Below are 10,738 nucleotides of genomic sequence, written 5' to 3'. Positions count from 1 at the left end.
GGTGGCTGCATTCGAATCTGCTGTAAGCGACCGCGACCCAGGTTCAGTACAGTAAGATCGGGCGCCGAAGAACGCAGGGGCTCGAGCGCAGCCTAGGAAAGTTCTTAAATTTTTGATTCTAGCCAGTACGTTCTTCACATGTGCACACGCGCGGCGAGTCGAGTGACGTCATGACGTTTGTCATGTACATGTACATGTACATGTAGTGCAATGTAGTACTTCTAAACTAGTGGGTGTCGTAAATGGGAATGACTGTACATGTAGCAGTTACTGTTTACACGTGTACATGACATGTACTCACCTCCCATACATGTACAATGTAGATCTACGTGTAAATTCGCAACTGTGTTCTTAAATCTGATAATTCTAGCCTGGACTGTTCTTAAATTTTGCCGGTTTTCCAGCCTGGGTGTTCTTCGGCGAGGTGTTCTTCGGCGCCCGATCTTACTGTAAGGTGCGAAACTGTACTTGCCAGTGTGCTGTCAACTGCAAAGTGTGAAAATGCGCTGTCTTGCAAGTGCGATCGACTGGCGCCTGGCCTGTACTGAGGCTGTGCTGTAGCTCTCAGTCTCAAGTCCAGGCAGTGTCGATCTACTGCCGTGTCGCATACGCGTACTATACGGGTATGGTCGTCGTTGAATATCCAATAAAATAATGTGATTTTTAATATTATTAAAATCACATTATTCTCGTCGATTTGAGTACATGGAAGCATATACCTGGTATGCCGGATTTACCATACATCTGCCGTAAGAGACCATCTGCCGTAAGCGACCGCTTTTTCTTGCACCAAGGGGCGGTCGCTTACGACAGATTTGACTGTAGTAATACTAGTACTACACTAGTCTACACTACATGTATACAGTAGACTCGTACGCCCAAGAACGTGGCGCCCAAGAACGTCCAGGCTGGAAATCTAAGAACGCCCCAGCCTGGACTTAGAACGAACTCCAAGATTTTTAAGAACGCGACATTTTCTTGTCCGAGTACACGAAAAACAAGTCCTGTAGTGTGTGTACTGTAGTAGACAAAGAACAGACTGGATGGAACTGGATCCACTGCCCGTCCTCAAGTGCTTTTACCATGTTTACGACCCCTGGCCTGGTCTGCACCAGGGAGTCGTACACCGGGGTAACCCGGGTATATACGGCTCACTGGTCTGCACCGATATTGTGCTGCTGCTAGCAATGGTGCGTTCAGTTTCCCGGTTCAGATGCCTGGTCTGATGTCTGGTCCACGCCAGACAGATTTTTCGGCCGCGTGGGAAATCCTCAACGGCTCAAGATCGGGGCGATAATAATTGCCTGCATGCAATACTGTGGACTGTGTTGGAGTGCAAGTTTTCGACAAATCTGGGGCGAGTTTCTTGTACGAATGGTCAGCCAAGTACAAGTATCGACTGGTGGATATTTGGCAGAAAAGTCGGCTAATTATTTTTAGTGCTTGCACGTGGTTGAGAGGGCCTCCAACCGCTTTTCACCATGACAGACTGTGAACTTGCTGCACTGGGTGGCTAGCCTGTTCACGCCTTTGGCCATGGCTGTAGCTCGTGTTTAGGCCGTGGTCTCACCACTCTTTATTTTGGAGGATGACCCCTGTGACCCCTGTGCCCACTTGGGCCCCGTCGTGGATGGAAGGAGAAGTAGGGATCTGGAAAAGAGCTAGAAAGAGAGAGGAGTAGAGAGAGAGAAGAGCGATTTATCACAGTGGATTGAGAATGGATTCGGAAACGAAGAGCCGCATCGCTATCTGTGTTTTATTATGTACAATGGTGATGATTTAAGGTGGCAGTTCCCCTTTTCCGTATACTACACTCTTTGGACCAGAAGTCATGAACAGCTAGGAATATCCAAACCAAACTTGGCAGTGATGTTGAGGGTGTTCATACCTAGGTTCAGAATCATTTTTCACACATCTCACATATCTTGAAGTGCCGAACTTGCTCTCAGCCAAAATGCGTTCATATCGCACGTACAGGGCAAGGATTGAGCCAAAAAAGAACAGAGGCTAATGGTGCCCAGCAGTGTCAATTTATTTGCTCAGAACTCATGCAGACTAACAGCTCAAGGTGCTAGACTACACTAAACCTTGTAAACGTATGTAGAGTGGAGCATTGTGATTTTCAGTTTTACAGATCAGAAACGCGATGTTTACAGATAATTCAGAGACATGCCAGTTGGAAGAACCTCGCTGGGATATTGACAGTTCTGTTTAGTTTAGCACCTAGCAAATTTCACGTAGATGTGAATAATGCCCAAGATTATGATTCGATGACAAGTAAGCCCTGAGATATGTTGGCTCGAACTTGTCGGAGTCTATGAAAAAGAGGGTCAAATTCATGAAAAAGTACACTCCAGTTTCACCTTTCAAAAGCCACCAGCAGCATATGTTTCTTCTTCCTTGTGCTGTGCCTGATCCAGAAACCCTTTCTTCACTGCTCTGAAATGCTTACTTGCCTTTTGCTCCTCTTCTGACGACTTTCTACGCTTGTGGTACAGCTTTCCTCTTGAAAGACACCTAGATTTCTCTCCAACGACGGACTAACAGTGCATCCCATACGCTGTACTACTTCGGCAAGCTCACTGTGGACTTCATTGAACACGATCACTGCCAGGAACACAGCAGTCTCAACAGTTATGGAGCTACAGAACGATTCCTTTGGACAGAGATGTCAAATAGTGCCATTGAGTGCTTCATTGGCATTCTGTGTGGCACGACGAACACTGCCCTGTAGGAGGGATTTGTCGGCAAGATGGACATATACAGGTTTAATTTCTTCAAAGACTGCAACAGGGATAGTGTTGTTCGACGATGAAGAAACTGCCACAGAAACATTGCCATATCCACACTTCTATTGCTGCCACCTGCACCATGAGTCCTTCCGGGCAGAACTGATTGCATTTCTCGGCATCCTTGGACTGTATGTTGTGGCAAACAGATGCCCAAATAACACGGGCCATCGCTGTGACGAAGCCTGCAATCTTGCAGATAGAATTTCCAAAATAGTTCCGCAGGGAGTCTCCTTCCTTGTGCAGAAAGTACAATAGCGGGTCAACACTTCCACGTCCACAAATTTTTGCGTCTCCCAAGCAATCACAGTCTGCATGCCATATAAGGAGCTGTATCCTCGTCGCATCCATGTTCCGTTGTCACGGCGATTTCGGCTGGCGATTCCTCCCCGGCTGCAACTTGTTGTGTGAACACAACTTCAGCAGCATTTTTCATGCTCAAATTTGCACTAGCTTTAGCAGCTTGGTGAAGATTCTTCACGAGGCGCTGGTAGTTCTTCTTTCAACCGGCGCTGGCAAATCGAGGAATGCACACGATTTCCGGAAATCCTCGTGGCCTCGTTCAAGCAGGCGCATAGCCAGTACGCTCTTTCTATTCAATTCAAAATAACTGGATATCTTTCCCACTGCGGGCGGTGAAGCAACAGAAGTGCAGTAGTTGCATGCAACTTCAATTATGGAGACTAGGCCAGCTCTTACATTTTCTGCAAACTGCTATTATTGTGGACAATAAATTCTGCAATTTAATTTAATTTCTGCAAACTAAAATTCCAGTTGTCAGAATCCAGGACTTCATCACTCTCCTCACTCGAGTCTTCATTGGAGTCACCAGCGCTCTCAGTATCCTCATCTGCAAGTAAGTTCAGATCGCCAGCCAATGGTTCGCAGCTACGAGACGTGTCAGGTACTCCCAATTGCTCAGAGTCACTTTCAGTTTGAGCACGAGATGCAGACTCGTTTTCTTTCTCCAGATCTCTGCGCTTGGAGCTCTGGAACTGGTTCCCGTAGAAAACACGCTTCTTGGCTCTGAAGTTAGCGGACTATCTCCTCTTATTGCCAATGACCAAAAGACAACAGCTACAGAGAACAGCGGACACGCCAATTATTTCCAACTTTTTCTGTACACGTGCTTCCTTTGACGCGGATTTGCATTTTTTTGTTCGTGCTGACACCGTGCAGTGCTGACCTGTACTGTGACTGCAGAGCTAGCTGAGTCGGTAGCTACGGGGTAGCTACGGCCACGGGGTACAACTACAGCCAACACGGCACACACACACAAAGAGCTGGCGCTCTTGGCACCCTCCGCGATCCACGCAGTGAACCGGAACGAAGATTGATCGCGCTTGCGAACTGCATTCAAAGTGGAGATCAGCTGATTTTTTTACAAATTCGCAGTGGGAGTTGGTTTGAATTTTTAAAATTTCCCAACCGTCGTGTTGTTCACCGCATAAAAAATTACACTAGCGGAAAGTTCATCACTTCAGGAGGAAAATGAGCCGGATATGGCTTCATTCTGACAACTTTCTTTTTTTGCTCCTTTTTTGGACCCAAAAGGGGATCTGCCACCTTAAACAATCGACGAGGAGACAATAGTCATAAAATGGCAATAAATTAGATAAATTGTGCACTCATAACAACAGCAAAAAATGAAGAAAGTCAAGTTCCATAACGTTTTCTTGTGACTGTCATCAGTGGAACGCCGTCACATAACAATGTAATAACTAAAACACACACTTATATACACAATCCCCACTTATATACATGTAGCTAATATGGTTTCAGGTAGAAATACAGCAGCCAGCAAGTACAAAAAGCGAAGTTTGCAACTTTGCAAAGAAAACGTTTAATCACTCACACTCTTCAAGTAATACACACGCACCATTACATTCATTCACACAGTATCACATTCATCTGCCACTACCTTTCTCACATACACTATATTCACACATTTGCAAAGGTGCAAACTTCGCTTTTTGTACTTGCTGGCTGCTGTATTTCTACCTGAAACCATATTAGCTACATGTAATTATATAAGTGTGTGTTTTAGTTATTGAAATAATCGACGCGGAGACAACAATTTTATAATAGCTATAAAGAGAACAAATTCTGCTGTCATCGCCACACTACAACAAAGTCATGAAGGTTTACCAAAATCGATTTTCTTGTCACAATCATCAGTGGAAAGCCGTGACTGAAGAATAACCATGCCAAATCAATAATTTATATACATTCAATAATGTGTTACGAGAACAAAACAAAGTGCTAAAAATAGAATGAGGGAAGGTGAGACAATAGAAGTAAAGTGAGAGCTAAGTGCAACAGGGGTGAGGAACTAATTGCAACGCTAGAACTGTGTAGTGAGACAAACAATAATGCTGTGCACCTACGAAAACAATCTTAACGCAACTACATGTTTCTTCTGCTTACAAAGATCAGGCTTATGCAAACGAATACAAACAGCGTCAAGTACTTTCAACTGACTAGCGTACCGTGCACGACAAAGAACAGAAAAACTAAAATCATCATACACCTGCAGACACTTAGGGTGAGACAACAGATAAAGAAAAACGGCAGACTTCTTACGATCACAATCACCATCCGATTCCTCGTCTCCACCAACCGCAACCTCGTCCCCCGTCTCATCTTCCAACTCGTCCTCAGTGTCGTCTTCCGTGTCATTCTCCTCATCACCACCGATCGGTCCCAGGCTCGCTTCACGTTGCTGAACCTCTGTTCGTTCGATTTTGGTAAACCTTCATGGCTTTGTTGTAGTGTGGCGATGACAGCAGAATTTGTTCTCTTTATAGCTATTATAAAGTTTTAGTTATTACATTTTTATGTGACGGCGTTCCACTGATGACAGTCACAAGAAAACGTTATGGAACTTGACTTTCTTCATTTTTGCTGTTATGAGTGCACAATTTATATTTTTTAATGGTGATGATCCGAATAATTTCCCCTGAGAATCACCTCACTTTGCCGATGGTGACAAATACCAGGCTTTGTCGCCGGAGGAAGCGAGACGTTTACGACTTTGTTGATGAAGACGATACTGAGGAGGATCTGCTGGCAATCTTGCCCTTGACAATGTTTGGCAGGAGAAAACGGCGTTTTTGGTGCGCCCTTCGCAGTCCCGGTGCCTGGAACGATGACGTTATCCAGCACTGGGCCACCATGGGCACATGTATTGAGTGGGATGTCTCTGACTGGGAGAACGAGCAGTATCGCCCCCGGCACCGGCTTCATTCGCAGCAAACTTTTGCGAAGATCCAGGCTCGTTTGCTCGTATCCTTTTTCATTGTCGTCTGATATCGCGTTTTTGCTTCGTACCGCAGCTCGAGCAATGGCGCTCCATTACCATGCTCCAACTATCCATGGCTGACAACGAAAACCTTTAAAAAAACACTTCACACAACTACAATACAAGAGAAGAAGAAACTACCTGACTACAACAAACGTCAACTCAAGTTCTTCAACTCCTCTTGCACTCTTGCACTTCAGCCAAAATTATTCCGCCACTTTCAGCTTTTCAGCGCTTCCAAAACTTGGCAAAAGGGCTGAAAGTTGAAAGTGGCTGGTGCCCCGATTTTAGGCCGATTCCACACTACGCCGAAAGTGGCTTTGCCTTGAAGGCATAAAGTGGCTTATAAAGTGAAGCTGCATTCACACCTACAAGTGTCGATCACGGGACTTTGCTTTGAAGGTTAGACTGTGAGGCTTTCCTGTGCTTGATCTAGCAACGGCGGTAGTGGAGAGGCTCTTTGTTGGGCCAAATCCTCGAATATCACCCATTTTCGCGTGCCCAATCTTGAAATTTGACCACGCTAGCGCGCGCTGTGTAGGCGGATTCCAGATCATAGGTCGAATATTTGTCAACCTCGCCAACAGACATTCCGGTGGCAGTTTTCGTTGTGTATGTCTCGTACAGTCCTTTCGCCTTCGTTTTCATGTTGTCGATTTTGGAATGGACGATCGACGCAGTATATTGCCTCCTCCCGGAGCTGTTCAGCAAACAAATTCAGCTTGATGGCGATCTCCTCCGGCGTAGCTCCTGCGAACTGTACCGGCCGGAGGTCGCCTCAAATATCCGCTCCAAAGCTCGATCAGCTTGCCCTCAAGCTCCTGGCTAAACATGACCCTAGGCATTGTTGACAGCTCACAACTCACCACAACTGAAACACATACATGTACGACAGGGAACACATTCGGAAAAAAATCGAAAGGCTGAAGAAAAGTCAGAAAAGTGTCCTGAAAAGGTAAAAAGTTGCCTTGAAAGAGGGTGCTGGTGTTGCTTTGTAGACAACAAGCACTTTTCACTTTCGCGCGTTTCTCAAAGTGATCGCCATGGCAACTTGCCTGAAAAGTGCCTGAAAAATGGCTTTTTAGGCAGGATTTGGTGTAGTGTGGAATCGGCCTTAAGCCGTTTCCGTGGAAACCTCAGCCAAAAAAAGCGCTTTTTTGGCTGAAAGGCTGAATCGGGCTCGGTGTGACCGCGGCCTTATAAGCTATAGCTTAGAGCTCAGCTGTCTCATTTCCGCTGTCTACAACGCGACTTGCATGGCAAAGGCGAAGGGGAGTCGAACCACCGCTGTTGGTGACGGCCTGACGGCAAGGCAGTGATAGTATACTTTGACTTAGTTCAGTGATGGCAAATTCACGTAAAGCCGTGAGATCCGTAGATCCATTATTTCATGTGTAGATCTACACGACTACAGACAGTATTAGTAGTGGGATCTACACGACTCCCTGATCATGACATGAGTGATCTACACAGTCACTACATGTAGAGATCTGCAATAACAGGATCACTAAACCATGGTCCATGGAAAACAAAGTCAATATGAATGAGTCATAATTATTTATCTGTCTGTCGTCGGGTATACCGGTAGTACTTCAGCAACCGCGTTGACCAGGCCGGGGAGTCGTAAAATCCCTTTACGATTCCCTGGTGTTGACCTAGATCTACTAGTACTACTACTAGGTGTCGCACTTCACGATCGTCCTTCGTCCATTACTTTGTTTTCGTCTCTTTCAAGTCTTTGTCCCTGGTCGCTTACAATTATTCTATAGTGAGTGGTCGGCGGTACGCGAGTTGCTGGAATGGCCGCTGAGGAGAATGCGGTGTTCACCGCTTTGGGCTTGAACCAGGCTGAAGTGCCCTATCTGGGTACATTGGACGTGAATGAAACAGAGGATGAGTTGGGTCGAGGCTCATTTGCTGTGGTGTACAAGTCCAAATGGTGTGGATTGAAGGTGGCCGCAAAGGCACTTCATTCTATCCTGATTGATCGAAGAAACCAAGGACGCGACGTCGTACTGCATGATTTTGGAGCAGAGATTGCACGCATGGCACGTCTTCGCCACCCACATCTGTGTCCCATTTTCGGCGTGGGCATGGTCGGAACAACTCCAGCCATTGTGGTGGAATTGATGTCCGACACACTGGAAACAATGAGCGTTGGTGCACGCAGACAGGACTTGCTTCAGCTGATGCGCTACATCGAACACACTGCTGCAGGTCTTCGCTACTTGCACTCCATCCCGATGGTGCATCGCGACTTGAAGCCAAGCAATGTCCTCGTTGCCAATAGTGTGGCCAAAATCACGGATTTCGGCGTCTCCAAGCTACTGCCTAGCGTTGCCGATCAGTTCCGTGAAGCCGCTCAGTCCATGACCCGACAGCCTGGTACACCGTTATTCATGCCGCCAGAGGCGTTGCAAGAGACGGAATCTGGCCGAGCAAGGTACGATCTTTCGCTTGACGTCTTTTCGTTCGGAGTGACGGCAATGAGCGTGCTGAGCGGTGTGATGCCCTCCATTGAGCTCATGTTCGCACCAAGATCGCGCCAGGCAGCTGACGGCAGCCACGTCGCTATACCCGAGCTGGAGCGGCGACGCGCGGAGTTTGCTCGCATCCCTGACGGCCACCCGCTGAAGGACCTGCTGAGACGCTGTCTTGCTGACCCACCGGCCCGTCGACCAGATGCAGAGGAGATTCACGAATTCGTCCAGGGTGTTGTTCAGTTCGTGTCCTCATTGCCGCAGGTACGTGTGTGTTGAATTGTTAGAACTACAGTGTAGGTTAAAAGAGGATAAATACGAAATGACGTCAATGTAAATTGTTGTATTGTCGTGGCACGAGTCCCCAAGAATTATTAGAGCTTCATAGCATTCAACTTCCTTTGCCTTGCCACCTGGACCTCGTCATTTTCCTGTGTTGGAACTTCTCGATATCCGAGGGAGGAGGGGGGGGGGGATGGGGTTGTGAGTAAATCTAGAGTTTCCCCCGGTCGTTGGTTCCAACATTATCTTGAAGCCTGCAGTCCACGAACGTTGAGACGGCCATGTACATGTACTCACATGTCTTCTGTAAAATTCCCTAGGCGTGCGCTACACACTACGTGTGCGCTGCAGACTACGCGTGCGCAACACACTACGTGTGCGCTGCTTACTACGCGTGCGCTGCACTCTACGCGTGCGCTGCACTCTACGCGTGCGCTGCACACTACTAGTGCGCTGCACTCTACACATGCCCTGCACTCTGCGTGGAGCTGCACACTACGAGTGCGCTGCACTCCACGCGCGCGCGCGCGCTGCACACTACGAGTGCGCTGCACTCCACGTGTGCGCTGCACTCCACGCGTGCGCTGCACACTACGAGTGCGCTGCACTCTACGCGTGCGCTGCGCACTATGAGTGCGCTGCACTCTACGCGTGCGCTGCACTCTACGCGTGCGCTGCACTCTACGCGCACTCTACGCACTCTACGAGTGTGCTGTACACTGCTAGAGCGCCGCACTCTAAGCGTGCGCTGCACACTACACATGAGCTGCACACTACGCGTGCGCTGCACACTACGAGTGCGCTGCACTCCATGCGTGCGCTGCACACTACGAGTACTCTGCACTCCACGTGTGCGCTGCACTCCACGCGTGCGCTGCACTCTACGCGTGCACTGCGCACTATGAGTGCGCTGCACTCTATGCGTGCGCTGCACACTACACTGATTAAATTGTGGATGAATGCATGCGGGTATAAAATCATTCTCACAATAGACTTCTTAAAACTCGGATGTTCAGCCAATACAGTCGTATTTAAGCAAAGAGAAATGGGAGGCAGAATTTCCCTTCTTGGAACTCTCCGCATCTGAGCCTTCCAAGTTAGAAGGTTGTTGGTTTGCGCTTGGTAGATGTGTAAAAGCTAAGTGTTAGGTGGTTGAATGTTTCAATGTCCTTGTCAGTGTTGTCCCTTGTTGTCGCACTAAAATGAGTAAATTATCGTGTCCGTTCTCAAAGAGAACTCACGACAGTCGCTAACAAACTGTTAAACACTAGCGGCTGGTCACAAGTTCCCAGTTAACTGTGGTCCACAGTGGGTAGCAGCACGGCTGGAAAACCGCTCCCAGGCACAACAAGGTACCTCTTGTATCTCAACGTTGGTCTTTGACCAAACCACTGCGCCTGCCTGTTGTCGCACTATCAGACTGTGTAATGTCTCGTCACCTTGGTGGACTGTTAATCATGACTCGTACGTTACTGGTCCCTTTGACTCTAGACTTCATTTCGATGAAGTCTAAAAAGAATTTTATGGTTATCAAGCAACAGCATCATAGAAAAAAGAGTTTTTTCAACTGATAATCCCTCTATTCAGTTGCTATTCACGATCTACGCATGCGCTGCAAATGAAAATTCTTTTATGGTTGATGTAAAGGTTATGACGTTTCGAGACAGTCACCCACCCCCTTGTAAATTATTCTGTTGATGGGTGACTGGCCCGAACATCATATTTTTCACATCTACAATTACATCTGGCTTTGGAAATTTTATTTCCATTGCTATAAGGTTCGGCCTCATTACCTCTGTGCTGAGCTGATGAGCCCGCAAAGGTCGAAACAGTTCTGTCCGCAGATTGAGTACATCTACAGTTAATGAATATCCAATGCAGCAAAG

The 10,738-nt window shown here is 47.3% G+C and overlaps 1 protein-coding gene and 1 long non-coding RNA gene across 3 annotated transcripts in view; one reads left to right on the top strand and one right to left on the bottom strand.

Moving 5' to 3' along the window:
• LOC135811202 (uncharacterized) overlaps positions 1-10,738 on the bottom strand; it is a 191,971-nt gene that overhangs the window by 39,633 nt on the left and 141,600 nt on the right. The gene's annotated exons all lie outside the window — the stretch shown is intronic.
• The window catches only part of LOC135811198 (mitogen-activated protein kinase kinase kinase 7-like), a 139,468-nt gene continuing 136,434 nt past the window's right edge, over positions 7,705-10,738 (top strand). Inside the window, exon 1 of one of the 2 annotated variants that reach the window (XM_065324392.1) lies at positions 7,705-8,834. In XM_065324392.1, the coding sequence (XP_065180464.1) occupies positions 7,890-8,834 (945 nt within the window). In that variant the 5' untranslated portion in view covers positions 7,705-7,889. The remainder of the gene's footprint in view (positions 8,835-10,738) is intronic. The other variant, XM_065324391.1, reaches the window with a different exon arrangement.

Source organism: Sycon ciliatum, chromosome 3 (assembly GCF_964019385.1).
Source record: "Sycon ciliatum chromosome 3, ocSycCili1.1, whole genome shotgun sequence".
Taxonomy (NCBI): Eukaryota; Metazoa; Porifera; class Calcarea; order Leucosolenida; family Sycettidae; genus Sycon; species Sycon ciliatum.
This window is presented reverse-complemented; position numbering and strand designations above follow the sequence as displayed.